The sequence below is a fragment of the Protopterus annectens genome, chromosome 5.part0, assembly GCF_019279795.1.
Source record: "Protopterus annectens isolate FY-2018-M chromosome 5.part0, PAN1.0, whole genome shotgun sequence".
In the NCBI taxonomy this organism is placed as follows: Eukaryota; Metazoa; Chordata; order Ceratodontiformes; family Protopteridae; genus Protopterus; species Protopterus annectens.
This window is the reverse complement of record NC_056735.1, coordinates 318,326,779-318,344,737: the sequence shown is the minus strand read 5'-3', so window position 1 is coordinate 318,344,737 and position 17,959 is coordinate 318,326,779. Positions and strand designations below refer to the sequence as shown.

General features: G+C 43.3%; 1 protein-coding gene across 1 annotated transcript in view; it reads right to left on the bottom strand.

Moving 5' to 3' along the window:
* Positions 1 to 17,959, bottom strand: part of ZFX (zinc finger protein X-linked) — a 789,138-nt gene that overhangs the window by 594,704 nt on the left and 176,475 nt on the right. Inside the window, exon 4 of the mRNA XM_044071832.1 lies at positions 8,261 to 8,410. Coding sequence (XP_043927767.1) covers positions 8,261 to 8,410 — 150 coding nt within the window. The remainder of the gene's footprint in view (positions 1 to 8,260; positions 8,411 to 17,959) is intronic.

Genomic DNA, 17,959 nt, shown 5'->3' with positions numbered 1-17,959 from the left:
TTCAGCGACCGCATTGAAAAGGTCGCTGATGAGAACATCCGCTTGCCGTACCTGTCCATGGTCCTAGATTCCTTATTAGGAAGATGGACAGGAACTGAAGGATCAGCTAACTCCTTCTTAGTGGCCGCAGCCACCACCATGGCATCAACAGGGACACCTTTGGATAAAAAATCTTTATCTCTAGGGGCAGTAATAAATTTAGATGGTCTCCTCAGGGTGGGTTCCACTGAGTCAGGAGCCGTCCAAGCCTTCCTTACCACCACTTCCATAAGGGGATCAAAGGGAGGGGACACCCAGGAGGTAGAAGGGCGAGAGCCAAACGCCTCAAGACACAGTGACTCATTCTCCGAAGGGTTAAGGGCTGGCCAGTTCCCCCTCTGTTTCAGGATCTCAAGGATGTCAGCAAAGGAGACATCCTCAGAGGGGGATCGAGGGGAACCTTCGGATTCCTCTAAGTCAGTGTCAGAGGTGATAGACTCAGGGGAGTCAATGTGCTTCCTCTTGCACTGCCTCTTCCTTGGGGGATCTCCTGCCGAGTCCGGAGAGGCCTCGGAAGAGGAGGAAATTCCCAATGGGGAAACTTGAGGAGTTGGCTCTCTGCGGTTTAAAACAAGGGGGTGAGTAGAAATCACCGCAGGCACTGTAGATGGAGGGGCTGAAGGAGCCGACTGTGGGGCAGAACCTGGTTCTAGCACGCTCCGCATGACCTCGAAGGCACCCCTGTCAGGCAAGGCCAGAGGCCCCCGCTCCGAAGAGACAAGGACCTCCCCTGGCACCGACAGGGACGGCTCCGAAGCCGATGTCGGAGACGAACTCACCAACGCCGAAGCCCCGGGAGGGAGAGCGGGGTCGGACAAGGGCCCGATGCCACTCGTCCCCTCGGAGCCGACGAGGGAAGCCCGGCGCCGAGATCCCTCCAAGGAGGAGATTGGAGCAGACGACGGAGTCGAAAGGGAAGGTATCGGATCCGACGCACCAACAGTCATGGCTCCGACAAGCCCTGGCTCCGAACTCAAAGGAGTCGGAGGAGGAATGTATTGGGGAACGGAAATAGCCACTGACTGGTGAGTCGGGCTATGCAGCATTTGGGCCAGTGCCTCGGACTTGAGAAGTCTACTCACTACCCTTTGCAAATCATGGTCAGATAACCTGGAAGACCGTGAGGAAGGAGTTTTGTGGCTCCGTTCAGAAAGAAGAGGGGATCCTGGCACCGAATGCACAGAGCCGATAGAGAGGGATCTGGACCTCTTCCTAGACTGTGGCTCCGATAAAAGTATCGGAGCCAACAGAGTTTTATCAGCCTCGGCTCCAGCCGGAGCCGAGGTAACAGTATTAGGCTTGGAAACATCTGCTCCAGCCGGAGCCGATGTCGAAGCCGACTTAGTCTTTCCAGCAGTCGACTCTGGAAACGGAGCCGACTGTTTGGAAGTTTTGGAAGGCTTCCCCGACGCAGACAGAGTCGGGGGGCCCTTCAGGCTTTAATAAGCCCCGCAAGATTAGTTTACTCTTGCGTTCCTGCAGGACTCTAGGGCTAAACCCATGACAAACAGCACAAGAGTCCTGCAGGTGCAAAGGCCCCAGGCAATACACACAAGAAGTGTGACCGTCTGTCAGAGACATTTTCTGACAGCATGAGTCACACTTCTTGAAGCCTGAGACCTTGTCTTTTGACATAGTAAAAAAGAGTGCCTGACACAACACAAACACACTACAGACTACCTTTACAGAAAAAATTATTAAATTATTAAATTAAATTATTAAGGCTAAAGCAAGCCACAAACACACACACACAAGCCCTTAACAGAAAAAAGGACAACTAATTTAGTCACTAATGGACTGGGGGGAGGGTAGGGGCCAAAGGCCTACAAGATAAGGGAAGAAAGGGAAAAAAGACTCGACAAACAGGGGTCGATTTATCTAAATACTTAATTAAACTAAAAAGTTATGGTATGACAACAAAAAAGGGGGTTTAAGAAGTACCTAATAAGGTAAAACTCTAACTCACCTGCCTGAGCCGGTAGAAAAGCACCTCGTCAGCTATAGCGGCAAACGAGATCTGGGTAGTTACCGCCTAGCATTGTGGGATATAGGGGAGCCTCGAGCCGGTGGAATTAGCTCTCGAGCTTTAATATTGGCAGAGTCGGAACCCATCCAGCAAGAATGAAGGCGAGATTGACAACTTAACATTACACCATAAAAGAGTACCCCAAAAGGTTATATGAAAAGGGTTTGTCATAAGGCCTGTCCTAAGAGGGGTTGGATGGAGGGAAACCTGGACTGCAGCTGTATGAGCACCCGAACATCTACATTTATGGTAGGTACAAAACTGTACTATGTTCATCGTGCATACAGCTGCAGTCATAACAGATGGGTAGAATCCCAAAGCTAAGTAAGGGTGGTAGGCACTAAGTCGAACTAGGAGGGGCTAGGATGTCCTGCAGGACTGCTGTGGCAAAGCCCGCTCTAGATTTAGAGTATAGTGGGAGGTGATAGTGCTTGCAGAAAGTGTGCACTGAACACCAGGTGGCTGCTTCCAAAATATCCTTGGTAGGGACCCCCCTGAGGAAGGCTGCAGAGGTAGCTGTGGCTCAGGTGGAGTGGGATCTGATGCATGCAGGCACAGTTTTTCCATGAAATGAGTAACAAAAGTGTATGCAGTGGGCTATCCATTTCGAAATTGTCTGTTTGGAAATAGCCTTTCCTTGAGCACCTGCAGCATAGGACACAAATAGTTGCTCAGATTTCCTGAATGGCTTTGTCCTGTCCAAATAATAACAAAGTTGTCTGTGAATGTCCAAGGAATGTAGTAGTCTTTCCCCTTTGTTTTGTGGATTAGGATAAAAGGTAGGTAAGTGGATAGTCTGATTCAAAGCTACACTGGATACTACCTTTGGCATAAAGGTAGGGTTGGTTCGTAAGGAAACTCTGTCCTGTTGGAAAATGATGAATGGTTGCACAGCCATGAGGGCCTGTAGCTCCAAAACCCTGCGAGCTGAGGTGATAGCCAGAAGAAAGGCTGTTTTCCATGACAAGTACTGTAACTCTGATGAAGAAGCTGGCTCGAAGGGAGGAAGGGTCAGCTTTTCCAATACGAAGTTGAGGTCCCAAGCAGGGACTGGTAGTTTCCTTGGGGGTTTTATATTCTTTGCCCCTCTGAGGAACTGCCTTAAGAGAGGATGGGAGAATAAAGGGGGATCTGTGTTGCATTGTGCAGAAATGGCTGAAGCGTGGATCTTGATGGAGGAGAAGGAAAGTCCATTAACAACTCAGCTAGGTACTGTAAAATTTGAGGTATATTTATTACCCAAGGATTATGTCCCTTCTTTTGATTCCAGGCACAAAATCGTTTCCATTTGGCGGAGTAGGCCTTTCTAGTAGAAGGTCTTCTGGCCTCCAAGATGACATCCTGCACTTCCTTGGAGAGGAGAAACTGTTGGGAAATCAAGGAATTCTCCATGCAGCTAGATTTAGTGTTTTGAGATGGCTGTGAAGAGTTTTGTAGTTGTGCTGGGACAAGAGAAGAGGGACCAGAGGTAGGATCCATGGTGGGGAATGTGTCAGGCTCTTCAGGAGCAGATACTAGTGTTGCCTTGGCCAGTCTGGAGCAATGAGAATCATTTTCGGCCTCTCTGCTCTGGCTTTTAATAGAACTTTGGGCAGCAGAGGAAGAAGCGGGAAGGCATAGACTGCCAATGTTGCCCAATTGAAGGAAAGTGCGTCACCTTTCCAGGCCTGTGGATGATAGGTCCTTGAACAAAATTTTTTCAACTGGCAATTTCTGTGGGTAGCAAAGAGATCTATGTCTGTCTGTCCCCATGCCAGAGTTATCTTTGTGAAAATTTGAGGATGCAACTTCCATTCGTGTGGATCTGTCATATTTCTGCTTAGGTTGTCTGCCAGTGTGTTTTCCTTCCCTGGCAGGAATTGTGCCTGTAGTTGAATTTTCAATTCCAGTGCTGTGTTCCATAGGATCATGGCTTGCCTGCACAGGGGGTATGAATGAGTTCCCCCCTGTTTGTTTATGTACCACATCACTGTGGTGTTGTCTGTCCTTATCAATAGCTGGCCTGGATGCAGTAGGTCTTTGAAGGTCATAATAGCCTTTTACATGGCTAGCATTTCCTTTTGGTTGATGTGAAGGAGCTTCTCTTTTCGTGCCCATTTTCCCTGAATGCACTGATTTGTCATGTGTGCTCCCCAGGCGTAGTCTGAGGCGTCTGTTGTAATGCTTTGGGTTGCTTAAGGTACACAGAAAGGAAGACCTGTGTTTCTTTGGCAAGCTTGAGCCCACTACATAAATTCCTTTTGAAGGCATGGAATGAGTGGTATAATTGATTCCAAGCTGTGGCTGTGTTGAGACCATAAGTTTTTTTTAGGTACCATTGAAGTTTCCTCATATGCAGCTTTGCACATGGGATAAGTAGGATGCAAGATGCCATGAATCCCAGAGCCTGCAGGACTTTCCTTGCAGTTACCCTGATGTACATTGCCATTTTTCTGAAGTATTGAGACAGTTGCCCTTGCTTGTCTGGCATGAGGTAGGCCATCTGGGTGGTTGTATCCAATTTTGCACCCAGGAAAATAATTTGTTGTGAGGGTATTAGTTTTGATTTCTTTTTGTTGATTGTGTATCCCAGGAAGTTCAACAGTTTTATTACAAACGCCAGGTGCTGCAGTAATATGTCCTTGCTGTCCGCTTGGATCAGGCAGTCGTCCAGATATGGGTAGATTTGTATCCCTTGTAGTCTGCAGAAGGCGATTACTGATTCCAGGCATTTCGTAAACACTCTGGGCGCAGTAGATAAGCCAAAGGGCAATGCAGAGAATTGGTAATGGGTTGAACCTGCAAGAAATCTGAGGTATCTTCTGCAATCTTGTCTGATAGGGACATGCAGGTATGCCTCCTTGAGGTCCAATGTTACCAGCCAAGACTCCTTGCCCAGCATGGGAAGAAGCTGCTGTAATGTGAGCATCTTGAATTTTGGCACCTGTAGATATGTGTTTAGGATGGATAGGTCTAAGATAGGTCTCCAATCTTTGTCTTTCCTTGGTACCAGGAATAGTCTGGAATAAAACCCTTGACCTTGTTCTTTTGCAGGTACCTCTTGAATTGCTTTCATGTCCATGAGAGCTGAAATTTGTTTTTGTGCCTCTGCCCTTTGATTTTGTGGCAGGTTTGGCATGCCTCTCATTTTTGGAAGGGTGTGAAAGTGGAACCTGTAGTCTCTGTCTATAATGTTCAGAATCCATTTATCTTTTGTAACAACATGCCAATTTTTTGAGAATAATGTCAGTTTTCCGCCCAAAGGTGCTGCCATTAAAGCTTTGCTTGGCAGGTGTAGGGGGAAGTCATTGTGTCTGTTTTCTAAAAGACTGTGATCTATCTTCTCCACCTCTTGGGGTTGGTGCTTGCCACTGTCTGGCACTGAAAGATCCTTGAGGTTGCCCTCTACCCCTTGGACGCCTGTATCTGCCCCTTTGAGGTCTGTCCGTGGCTGGAAAGGACCAATTTTTTGAAGGCCAGTTTCTGCTGAAACGTGGAGGCTGTAGCTGCAGGAAATCTTTCACTGTTTGCATTGATTTTGCTTTTTCCTCCATTTTCTTTAGCACCTCCTCTGTTTTAACACCAAACAATACATCTTTTTTGAAGAGGTACATCTAATAATTTAGCTTTGACATGATCTGGTAAGGTTTGCTCTTTGAGCCAAGCATGCCTACGTCTAACAGACCCCGTAACAGCAGCTCTACATGAGGCCTCTAAAGCATCAAAACCACACTGCAAGGTATGTTTACCCACTTGCTCTGCACCATGCAACAAATCCTACAACTCTTTTAAATCTGGTTGTTCTGGTTGTGTCATTTTGCTTTTCAGCTGAGATAACAAAAACGGTTGATACTTTAACATATGGAACTGACAGTTTAATGCCCTCATGGTTAAAGTGGCAGAAGTGTACACCTTTTTCCCCCCACCTTTCTAAAGATCTGGAATCTCTCTCTGAAGGTAATGGGTTTTTAGCAGTAGAGGCCTTAATTCCCTTGGGACCCTGTGAAATAGTTTCTGGGTCAGCCGTATGGCTTTTATATAGGAACTGGTGAGAATCTGGAACCCAGTAATACCTGTCTGGTTTAACAGGAGCTGGAGGCAAAGAATCGGGATTAAGGCTGGCTTCTGTGTACACATCATCCAATATATCTAGAACAGGAGGGATAGCCAGAGGCCTATGCTGGGGGAGCAGAAGAAATTCCCTGAGCCTTTTCTTGGAATCTGAGAAATCTTGGCCTTCCCAGTGAAAGTGTTCCCTCAATGTATGCAGGGTTTCCCCAAAAGAGAAGTCCTCAGGGGGGGAGACCGAGGGAATAGACTCCTCTGCATCAGAGTCTTCGAATGGAGAATAGGCACAATCCTGGTCCTCAAAGTTCTGAGGCAATAGAAGCTTGATCTGAGGAAGGGTAGTCTTCCTCTAATCTGGGCCTTTTGTCAGAGGGGGGTTGAGAACCCCTGATAAGAGTAATCAAATCCTCAGCCATTTTAAGCATCTGTTTTTTAGGCATGGAGCCTTGAGAGGGTGTCTGAGGAACCTGTTTTTTGGTTTTCGTGGCTGTTTTAGATTTAGTGAAGGCTTTAATAGAGAAGGAGGAAGGCCTGAAGACCCCTTGAGAAATGGCAGGCTTGTCTAAATTCTGAGTTTCCCCGCCAGGAGTGGCGTCGGTATCTGTAGTAGGAATGGGGGCCGAGGAGCCTGCGACCTCGGGTACTGAAGACACCAGTAATGCATTGTCATCGGTACTCAGGGGCTGCGTAGGCGCCTCGCTGAGTACCGGAGAACTAGTAGTCGGCCTTAGCGTGGTATCAGTATTTGGTGCGGACCTCGTATGCAGAGTCCTTATCTTTGCGTTTTTTGCTCAAAACTGGAGTCGGAGTATCCGACGACATAATATAATTAAATTTTTTGCCAAAAAAGTGAAGGGCGAACTCCGCCAGACTCTTAATAGTGCGTTTGTTGAATCTAGAACAAAAACGGCAGACCGAGGCATCGTGGTCTGGGCCTAAGCAAGGTATACAGTAAGAGTGGAAATCCTTATGCGGTATTTGCTTCCCACATGAAATGCAATTATTAACTTTGTCTGACATCGGTCTGAGGCAAGAAAAGTTTCCCCAACGGGGTACTTCGCTTTTAAGAAGACTTTGGCTGAAATACTTTCGTAAATCTCAGGAGCTGACCAACCGGCACTTGCGAACTGCTTCTGCTTCGGGCACCGCGCGGCAAGAAAGACTGAAGAAAATGGCGTCGGCTGCCTCTTTTATATCCCTGCCGCACTTATGTCAGGGAGGAAGCGACGACAACCGACGCCAGACCTAGACTTTGGAATTCGGCCGACCGAGGTCCCGCCTGATGGCAGGATAACCCATCTGTTATTACTGCAGCTGTATGCACGATGAACATCAGCTGATGTTCGAGTGGCGGTAAAGAAGTTCTGAGGACTGGTGCATGCAGACGTCACTTTTATGGCACACATTCCCTCAGCCAATGTCAGACGTCGCACGCACCTAGCAGTGACTAGAAGCTTTTCTATACTGGATGGACATTCAGGTAGCAAGAGAGGGAAACACAAGAGTTGGAATACTGCAACATGAGAACAGAAGGACATTTCTAATTGAGTAACAAACACCAAAGATGGTAAGAAAATTCAAGCAAGTTATCCAAAGGGCAATCATCTGAACCAGTGAAGGTCAACGATACCAACGACCATGTGTAGAACAGACCAACTCATGCGAAATCTGCTTCTGCACTAGTGGCAAGACAGCCTGGATTTTTACACTCCTACTTTGCTCATGTACCCTTACACTCTGCCAGTCTTAGGTCATCTGACAGACATATAGCATTATGGAAGTTTTTGGCTTTGGAACCATAGCTGGACATACAGGTTATCTGGCAAGATAACCCAACAATTTAGAATACTGCAACAGTAATCTAAGTAAGGACGTGGACAGGATGAGGAATGAACTCACTTTCATGTTGAACACTGGTAAGATTACAACGAAATAACAGAGGTCAAACTCTGACACCTCCTTAGAATTCTGCTAACAGGAACACCTCATATCCACACATATGAACTGATGATAGAACTCCCTTAAAGACTAAAGCAATACTAGATATTTAGCACTCGGTTACACTTCTTTAGCTTTCAAAATGAGCATGTAAAATTAATATTAACAAAATGTTTCTTTCAGTCTTTTGTAAAATGACTGATGTCTTACCAATATCATCATCACCAGGATCTGCCTTAAAAATATAGACCTTGATAACTTCTGGGCATGTACTGTCCTCTTTGGGATCACTCTGGTCAGACATGTCTGGATTCATCGACATTTCGGTATCATCAGTCTCCATCTTTACAGCATCACTCACTAAAAGAAAATTGCACAAAATTGCACACTACGTTTGTCACTACCACTATGACTGCTGATGAATAATTAGTATAACCACAAGCTCCTACTTACTATTAAAAACATTAAAACAGTGACATGTGTCATCTACCTACACAGGCATATACAGTTCAAAATAAAAAAGAAAACGCTGCTATCTTTAGCTTCAGAAAGTGCTTATAAAATAACATACAAGTAGATAAAATAAGCTATAAATAAACAGAAGTCCAATAAGGATCAGGTTAACCAAGAGAGACTGAATAACTAAAAGAGGGTGGAGATGCATGTCCACGGTTGAACTCTGTAAAATGCATAGTAATTTTCTATTAAAAGTGAAAAACAAAATATAAAAAAAAGACACTGAGAAAGTATCTGGGTGTTTAAGAGGGCAGCACAGCAGCTCCAAGATCTGGGGTACAACCTTAAATCACTGGTTAGTGTCTCTGTGGAGTTCTACTATTCTCCCTGTGCCTGCATGCTTATTTCTGGCTACTCCAGTTTCTTTCTACCTCCAAAAAACACAACTGACTGACTAGTCTAAACTGTCTAAATATACTGCATTTCCTCATGTCCTTGATGGCCTGGGTCACAGCTAATAAAGATCACTTGGTGCCATGCAAGCAGAGGTTTGAATAGCACCAAAAACAGCCAGGACCAGGGACATGGCCCGAGTTACTTTCAAGCCAGTGATGTCAACCTTCATTATTTAACTAGTTGGAAGCATTCACACATGTGAAAGGTGAGGAAGCCCCACAGTGATAAGGGTGCTCATATAAGCCACCACAGGCAAGATTACTATTTTACTAGAAGTGTTCAGTGCTCTCATAGGCACAAACCACCTCCACTTTATCTTGACATTAGTACCACAATCAACCGTTGTGCTATGGCTGGTCAGTATAAGGTATCAAACAGACTGCAGAAGAATAGAAGGCATTATGGTCAGCAAGCACAAAAGGCAAATATTATACAAAAATATATGAATAAAGTCAAATAAAAGTAAATTAACATCAGCTTGCATGTATATGAAGCAAATGCCACCATTCTAGGGTAAAACCCACTTTAGTTTATATAACTTCAAACAGCTAAAACAAGTAACACTCTAAAGGCATTTAAGAAAAGAAAAACACCTTCTCTAATAGTTTAGCCTACTCCTCCAATATTTTTTTCACTAAAAACTCAGGGCTGGCGATGGTATGTACTGTCAGGCAAATGGATTAGTTTACGTTTGTTTATTACTGACCCACTAAAACAACTGTAGTTTGCTATTGCAAAGGAAACACCCTAGCAGAAATCGGGTCTATATTAGAACACTGAACTTTCAAAATTTCAAGTGTTCTAATATCGAACCCTATTAAATCGAAAATTTAAAACATTGAACATGCAGAACAGCAAATTTTTTCCTAGGGAAAAAAATTTGCTGTTCCAAAACACATACACACAACACAAGCACACCAAACAAACAGCAATCCACACACATACACCTAAACTCTTACACCTAACCCTACACTAAACTATACACACACCACTAACTATCCACTTACCTTAACCCAAACCCTAAGGTCTGTCACTATTGCACAGTCACCTGACCCCACGCCCTAACCCTAACTCACCTACCCCATCCTAACCCTCACATCCAATCGCACACTTACCTGAACCCGACGCGCAACTTTCCACCACAGCACTGAAAATACCGAAGCAACAGAAACGGACAACCGAATTCTTTCCCTAGGAAAAAATTCGGTTTTCTGTTTCTTCGATATTTTCAGCGTTCGCTGAAAATGGATCGATATTAGAACACTCGAAATTTTGACAGTTCCATGTTCTAATGTAGACCCGCAGAAATCTACGCACAGAAAATTATGCAAACCAAAATTATTGTATCTACAGCTACATCCATTCATTCCTCCCACTACACCACTTTTTCAGAAAACAAAAATGTTTGCTTAAAAGTATACAAAGAGGTATCAGTGAGGGGCGGAGGCTAGATGGCCAACTGAGAGCAGTGAATTTTGAGAGCTCCATAAACCAGTACAATAAGATAGGAAAATGTTATTATTTTCAAGTTTAAAATGTCAGAAATCTATACATAAACTACTAAACTATATAATATCAATTTTGGTGGGCATATACAAAAATTTTCCTGTCAAGTAACTTAAAGATACATTGAGTCACTGAATATGAACAACTCAAAGTATTCTCATCAAGATGCTGAAAGAAGAACTGCAACTGATGACATCTACCTTACAGGAACTATCTTTGAAGATGGATGGCTTTAAAACACCATACAAAAATAACAAACATAGAGACTTCTCTAAATGACACTGAAGGGATACTCAAAGAGGAAGAATTCCAAAAAGAATTTCTGCTTAAACAGAATACATGGCTGCTTAACAAAATAGATGACTTAGAAAACAGGGAAAGGAGAAACATAAGGATCTTTGGTTTGCCTGAAAACACTGAAGGAGAAGACATTTCATTCTTAACCTGGATTCCTGAATTTTTAGACTTGAAAGAAGGACTTTCATTTGGAATTGAAAGGGCACACAGAGCAATGAGGAAACCTGCTTCTAACTTGACAAATACTCCACCCTAGATCCATAGTTGTAAAATGTCTTTCATTTCGGGACAAAAAAACTAATATTAAAATCTGCTAGGAGAAAATCACCCTTAAAATACAATCAAAGCCTGATAAGGTTTGACAATGATTATTCTTCCAGAATACTAGAACAAAGCAAAAAAAGTCTGGCCAATAATAAAACTGTTGAAATAAAACATTAAAGTACAGCTGGCCTTTCCAGCCAAGATAAAAATACTTTTTGCCAATGAGATGAAACCCTTTAATTACTTAGAAGAAGCTACTATATTTATCAAAAACAACAACATAGTGTATACCCCAGAAGAACTGGAATGGATAGACCCTACTCTTAAAAGAATAAAAGAAACAAATCCTTAGACTGATGGTAGAAAGAAGAAAAAAACGATTCCAAGATAGCTGTCCCAAAAAATAACTCTTACAACTACATCTCTCTAAGTATCAACTGATATGGTACATCACTTGTCATTTGTTTTTATTTAAAAAAGGAGGGTTACTTAACTGAGAAACAATAATGATTTATTCAGAATGTTCAGAGTCCAATAATACTTCACAAAGATAAGTCAAGATGGGTTACTATTTACTTTATATACAAGCCAAACAAAGCAACATATAATACAAACACAGAAGTTTCTATTCCCCTACTTGAACTCATTGAATACTTATCATTTTTCATTCATTTCACATATCATAATTTAAGTAATTAATTAACTAATTCAACAAAGTACCATTCATCAGAGTTCAGACTCAAATATAACAAATTAACATCCTATATAACAGCAGTAATAGTAGTGTTTTGAAAAAAATGCTGTTATGGAGACTAATGCCTTCTTCAGTAAAGGTATGACTTAGAAATGTCATGCATAACCTGGTTAAATAGTAGCAGCAAGCTCTTAGTACAAATGTCATTATTATTCTAAATATAGTTAATATAAATTATGGCAGGTACCATAGCTTTAAGAGCTGTTTGACTAAGCTTGACATGGTGTGTGTGTGTGTGTGTGGATGCAGCTGTGTCCGGCAGCTGTTGTATGCTGCCATTTTCTTATCAGGGAAGCTGTGAGTTGAGGCTTGTGATCGAGGTTTACTGATGCTTGTGTATTAGAAAGAGACATTTGGTGTTTTAGCCTGGATCCAGGGGAAGGGGTGGATAAAACTGTCATTTGGGATATTTTCACAGAGAATAGTCTGTTTATACATCTGCTGAGTGAGAGGTGGGAAGGCTGGAAGAATGTGTTATCTCCTGTTGTGGCGGCTTGTTAGGTTTTTTTTTTTTTTTTTTTTTAATCTGTTTGCTCTCAGTTCTCTTCCTGGCTGCTGCCTCACTGAAAGGGAGGGAATTTAGGTTTGAAGTTGTAAAGTGAAGCTTTGCTTCGGGTGCATCGCGAGCCTCTGGTATATAGTACAAAGACGCACAAACAGAAACAGGCGCTCCAAGGTTGCTATGGTAACGGAGACAGAATGATGATAATGCTCAACGGCTCTAAGGAGCCTCTGAGATGATTCTCGGCAATGATGTTTTTCGTTTAAAAAATTTTAGTACTTGTGTATTATCGCAACCAGATTTTGAGACATTATATGCATTCTTGTCTTTTACTAAAACAGCAACAAATAAGTGTAATCGGGAAGGGTAAACCATTAAAAAGTTTGCTAGGATACTGGTGGTGGGTTTGTAAAACGATTAAGGGTTAAAATTTTAGGATTTCTGGGTAGCTTGCTGTAAAGATGTCAAGCGCTGAATTCAGCAATCGCAGTGGTTGCGTGTATACGTATGCTGGCCTGAAAGGAGTGTGAGAGTTAGCGTACGATGTTATACACACGCATAGTTCAAACGGATTAGCTGCTTTCTTATTGTGGAACGGATTACTTTTAGTGCTGTTCTTGTGTGGAAAAGATTGTTTTGCAGCTTTACCCTGTTCTGTTTGGATGTATTGGTGAAAAGAAGAAACGGGACACATGCAATTTATGTTAGGTAAACTCTATTTCTTATAGCTTTACAAACAGTTCTGAAGAAAATTTAGAATAGAAGCTTGTCAGGAAAAATAGGAAAGGGTTTACAAACGTTTGCAAGAAGTAGTAGTACTGCTTTGCTTTTATGTTGTGATGCTTCTATTCTCAGGGCAAATGCTGATTGAATGTCACTGATTTTCCTATGTTACAACTCAACAGATGTGGATTGCTAAGTAAGGCTTTGCCAAAGTTTGTAAGAAGTAGACAGTACTGCTTGCTTTTATGCTGTGATGCTTCTGTTCTCATGTTAAAGGCTGACTGAATAGAATTGATTTTCCTATGTGTTACGGCTCAACAGATGTGGATTGCCAAGTCCCTGTTGTAATGTTTTTCGGTATGTGTAGAAAGCTCAGAAGATATAGATTGCTCAGTCGCTGTTGTACTGTTTTTCTATGTAGGAAGCGCAGATGATGTGGATTGCTTAATGCATTTGAAGTAGAATGGGACTTGCTTAACTGATATGAGATGCTGGCGGTAAAGGGGAAACCTATTTTCAAACCTTATTTTTTCAGCCGTTTACTGACAAATCTTCCTAAAAACACAAAACAAACATCTTTCTGAGCTTTTTAATGCTTTCTTGGTGCTACTTGACATGAGAAGCAAAGTAGTTTTGTACCTACCATAAATGTAGATGTCCGATAGGTATGCATCTGCAGTCATAACATATGGGTTGTCCTGCCTCAGGCAGCCCTTCGGTCGGCCGGATTCCAAAGTCTGGGTCTGGCCTCGGCTGATGCCGCACTTTCCCCGACATCAGAGCGTCTGGGGTATAAAAGCATCAGCCAACGCCATCTTCCTCAGTTTTTCTTGCCCCAGATGCCAGGTGCCCTCTATGAAGGCTAAATTTGGATAAAATGCCAAAACATTGCAAACATAATGCAAAAATATATATATATATATATATATATATATATATATATATATATATATATATATATACACACAAACAAATACACCATAACAGATTCCCCCAGCTAGCTAATGAAGGGGTAAGCACCCTAGGAATACCACAGAGGGGAAGGAGGGAGGGTAAACCTGACTGCAGCTGCATACCTATCGGACATCTACATTTATGGTAGGTACAAAACTGTATTATGTCCTTCAAGGATGCATCTGCAGTCATAACATATGGGTAGAATACCATAGCCAATCTGGGGGTGGAGGTACTAAGAAAATGATGGTGTAGTTAAGAGACCCTGCAGGACTGCTGTAGCAAAACCTGCTCTGGATCTGGAGTATAAGGGTAAATTGTAATGCTTGGCAAAAGTATGCACGGAGCTCCATGTAGCGGCTTCTAAAATGTCCTTGGTAGCCACCCCTCTTAGGAAGGCTGTAGTGGTGGCTGTGGCTCTCGTGGAATGAGGCCTAATATTCACAGGAACAGTCTTTCCATGAAAGGAGTAGCAAAAGCGAATGCAATTTCCTATCCATTTTGAGATTGTCTGTTTGGAAATTGCTTTTCCTTGTGTCCCAGCAGCATATGCTACAAACAGTTGGTCAGTCTTTCTGTAACTTTTAGTTCTGTCCAAACAGTAGCGTAATTGTCTGTGGATATCCAGAGTGTGTAGAAGTTTCTCCCCTTTATTTTGTGGATTTGGGAAGAATGTAGGCAAATGAATTGCTTGGTTCAAGGATACTCTAGATACCACCTTTGGCATAAAAGTTGGGTTGGTTCTTAATGAAATTCTGTCCTGATGAAAAATAAGAAATGACTGGACTGCCATTAAAGCTTGTAACTCAGATACTCTTCTTGCTAAAGTTATGGCCAGAAGGAATGCAGTTTTCCAGGATAGAAACTGTGGATCTGCCGATGCTGCTGGTTCAAATGGAGGAAGTGTTAGTTTTTCCAGCACAAAGTTAAGGTCCCAAGTAGGTAAAGGTGGTCTCCTTGGAGGATTGATGTTTTTGATTCCTCTGAGAAATTGTCTTAAGAGAGGATGCGAGAAGACAGGAGGATTTACATTGTATTCTGCTGAAATTGCTGAGGCATGTATTTTAATGGAAGAATAAGACAGGCCATTGTGGAACAATTCTGCTAAGTATTCCAGTATATGTGACATGTTCATCACTGTCACATCAAGACCTTTTCTTGTGTTCCAAATGAGAAATCTTCTCCATTTTGCTGAGTATGCCTTCCTTGTGGAAGGGTGGCGAGCTTCCATAATAATGTCCTTTACCCTCTGGGATAAGCTGTCCTGGGAAGGAGTCATGGTATTCTCCAGGCAGTTAGCTGCAAGGTCTTTAGGTTGGGATGCAGGATCTTGTAATTGTTCTGCGTCAGAAGAAGAGGCCATAATGGGAGAGGCCACGGTTTTGTCTGTGATAAGCTCTTCAACAGTGGGTACCAATGCTACCTTGGCCAGTCTGGAGCTATCAGAATCACTTTTGGCTGTTCTGCCCTGATCTTCAGTAAAACCTTGGACATTAATGGAATTGGTGGGAAAGCATAGACTTTTCGGGCTTTCCAGCTGAAAGAGAGAGTCCACCTTCCATGCTTGTGGATGGCATGTCCTTGTGCAAAAAAATTTCAGTTGATTGTGGGGTGAGGCGAACAGATCTATCTCGGGCCTTCCCCATGTCTGTGTTATGAGTAAGATGATGTCTGGGTGCAGCATCCATTCGTGTGCATCCATGATAGTTCTGCTTAAGCTGTCTGCCAGAGTATTGTCTTTCCCTGGCACGAACTGGGCCTGTAGTTGTATATTGAGTTTCAAACAAAGATCCCATAGATTCATAGCCAGTCTGCATAGAGGGTAGGAGTGCGTGCCTCCTTGCTTGTTTATGTACCACATAACTGTGGTGTTGACTGTCCTTATTAGCAGGTGGCCTTGTTGAAGGAAAGGTTTGAAAGCCTCGATTGCATGTATCACTGCCAGCATTTCCTTTTGGTTTATGTGCATTTGCAGATGCCCTTGAGACCATAGCCCTTGGATACATTTGTCCTCCATGTGTGCTCCCCAACCTCGGTCTGAAGCGTCCGTTGTGATGGTTTGGTTTGCTTTTGGTTTGAAGAAAGGCAACCCTCTGTTGGTCTGGCAGGCTAGAGCCCATCACAGGAATTCCTTTTGAAGGCAAGGTATGATTGGAATCAGAGTTTCTAAGCTGTGACTGTGCTGAGTCCATACACTCCTTAAGTACCATTGCAATCTTCTCATATGTAGCCTGGCTTGTGGAATTAGTATTACGCAGGATGCCATGAAACCCAGGACCTGCAGGATTTTCCTTGCAGTTAGCTGAGTTTGTCTTGTCAGATTCTTGAAGTAATCTGAAAGTTGTTTCTGTTTTTCTTCTGTGAGAAAGGCCATTTGGGTGGTTGTATCCAGATCTGCACCCAAAAAGGTTATCCTTTGGGATGGCACAAGTCTTGATTTTTGGATGTTGACTGTGTATCCCAAGGCCTGTAGTAGCTGGATGGCATAGTCCAAGTCCTTTAACAATTTTGTCTTGCTGTCCGCTTGTATCAGGCAGTCGTCCAGATATGGGTAGATTTGAATCCCCTGAAGTCTGCAGTGTGCAATTACTGATGCCAGGCATTTCATGAATACTCTGGGCGCAGTAGATAAGCCAAAGGGCAATGCTGAGAATTGATAATGCTCTGATCCTGCAAGAAATCTGAGGTGTCTTCTGCAACTTTGTCGAATGGGGACATGCAGGTATGCCTCCTTGAGATCTAGAGTCACCAGCCAAGACTCCTTGCCCAGCATGGGAAGAAGCTGCTGTAGGGTCAGCATCTTGAATTTCGGCACAATGAGGTAAGTGTTCAGTGCGGACAGATCAAGAATAGGCCTCCATTGATTTTCTTTCCTTGGAACAAGGAATAGCCTTGAATAAAAACCTTGGCCTTGTTCTGAGAGAGGAACCTTCTCTATGGCTTTCATTTGTAGTAATTTGGTGATTTGCTTCAAAGCCTCCGCCCTCTGATTTGGTGGCAGGTCTGGCATTCCTTTTCTTTTTGGCAATGTGTGGAAATGGAACCTGTATCCTTTGTCTATTATTTGCAGTGTCCATGAGTCCCTTGTAATGTAATGCCAGTTTTCTGAAAATAAAGAAAGCTTTCCGCCCAATGGTGCTTCTAATTGAGCCCTGGTTGGCGGAGTCAAAAATAAGTCATTGTGTTTGACCTGGTGTAGCAGTTGTTGTTGTTCCTGCACTACCTCTCTGGTTGGGTGGCTGCCACTGACTGCCTCTGTAGTGGCCTCTAGCTTGCCCCCTACCTCTGGTACGCCTGTTCCTGCCTCTCTGTGATCTGAGTCTGGAAAGGACCAATTCTTAGTAGGCCAATTTCTGCTGAATCTCGGTGGTTGTACCTGCAGAAAGTCCTTGACTGTTTGCACAGATTTTGCCTTTTCTTCAAACTTCTTTAAGACCTCCTGGGCCGTGGAACCAAATAATTTTTGTTTTTCCATTGGAGCATCCAGGAGCTTAGCTTTAACATGGTCCGGTAGAGATTGTTCCTTCAACCAGGCATGCCTTCGTATAACTGCCCCTGTCATTGCTGACCTACATGAAGCTTCCAGTGCATCATAGCCACATTGCAGAAAATGGTTGCTAACCTGCTGTGAGTTATGTACCAGATCCTGAAGAGATTTACGGTCAAGGGGCTCAGAGGAGGAAAGTTTCTTATACAATTCATCTAACAAATACTCTTGGTACTGAATCATATGGAATTGACAATTTAATGCCCTCATAGAAAGAGTTGCAGAAGTATAAACTTTCTTTCCCCATCGCTCTAAAGCTCTAGATTCCCTTTCAGAAGGTAAAGGATTCTTAGCAGTGACAGCTGCAACCCCTTTAGGGCCCTGTGAAATGGTTTCTGGATCTGCAGTGTGGGCCTTGTACAGGTGAAAATGAGTATCCGGAACCCTGTAGTACCTATCAGGTTTGGCAGGAGCCGGAGGGAGAGAATCAGGGGCTGTACTAGCATCAGA